We start from the raw sequence: 857 nt of genomic DNA on the forward strand, positions 1-857 counted from the left end.
CCTCAAGGTAACGATAATTTTGTTCTAAAGACTGGTTTGGTCCATCTCTTACCTACTTATCATAGTTTAGAGAATGAGGACCCGAATAAGCACTTAAAAGAATTTCATGTTGTCTGTCTAAGCATGAAACCCAATGAGGTTTCCGAGGACCTTATAAAGTTAAAGGCATTCCCTTTCTCTTTAAAGGACCGTGCTACGGATTGGCTCTATTCGTTACCGCCCTGTTCGGTAACGACTTGGAACCAAATGGCGAGGTTATTTCTTGATAAATTCTTTCCCGCCTCCTGAGCCGCTAACCTCCATAGAGAGATTTGTAGCATTAAGCAACGAGATGTTGAGACTCTCCATGAATATTGGGAGAGATTCAAGCATCTTTGTGTGAGTTGCCCACAACACGGGATCTCGGACCAATTGCTTCTACAATATTTCTATGAGGGACTCCTTCCTTTGGATAGGAAGATGAAGGATGCCGCAAGTGGCGGAGCCATGTTTAATAAGACCCCAACCGAGGTTAGAGCTCTAATTAGCACTATGGCCGAAAACTCCCAACACTTTAGTGTTAGGAGTGACATGAGAAGAGAGCCACAAAAGGCGAACGTGGTCAATGTTTCTAGTATTGAAAGTCGCTTATTTGATCTTACTAACATGGTTAAGCAGCTTGTAGTAGGAAAAGAGCAGGTGAAAGCTTGTGGTATCTGTTTAGGAATGGGCCATCCAACCGATGCGTGCCCGCAACTTCAAGAAGATGTGTTTGTGATGGCCGGAGACCTGAACGCGGTAGGAGGTTTCCAAGGTCAGCCACAACAACAAAGGTATTTTAACAATACCTTTGGCAACCAAAGACCTCCTCAATTCCA

The 857-nt window shown here is 44.0% G+C and overlaps 1 protein-coding gene and 1 non-coding gene across 2 annotated transcripts in view; one reads left to right on the forward strand and one right to left on the reverse strand.

Moving 5' to 3' along the window:
• Positions 1 to 294: 294 nt before the first annotated feature.
• On the reverse strand, positions 295 to 401 carry LOC112504937. The gene has a single exon (XR_003068299.1). It is a non-coding gene; the product is annotated as a small nucleolar RNA R71 (small nucleolar RNA).
• Positions 402 to 459: 58 nt separating this feature from the next.
• The window catches only part of LOC112504936, a 1,580-nt gene continuing 1,182 nt past the window's right edge, over positions 460 to 857 (forward strand). The window contains exon 1 of the mRNA XM_025108891.1: positions 460 to 812. Coding sequence (XP_024964659.1) covers positions 460 to 812 — 353 coding nt within the window. The remainder of the gene's footprint in view (positions 813 to 857) is intronic.

Source organism: Cynara cardunculus, unplaced genomic scaffold, assembly GCF_001531365.2.
Source record: "Cynara cardunculus var. scolymus isolate 2C unplaced genomic scaffold, CcrdV1 Un_Scaffold_7436, whole genome shotgun sequence".
Classification (NCBI taxonomy): Eukaryota; Viridiplantae; Streptophyta; class Magnoliopsida; order Asterales; family Asteraceae; genus Cynara; species Cynara cardunculus.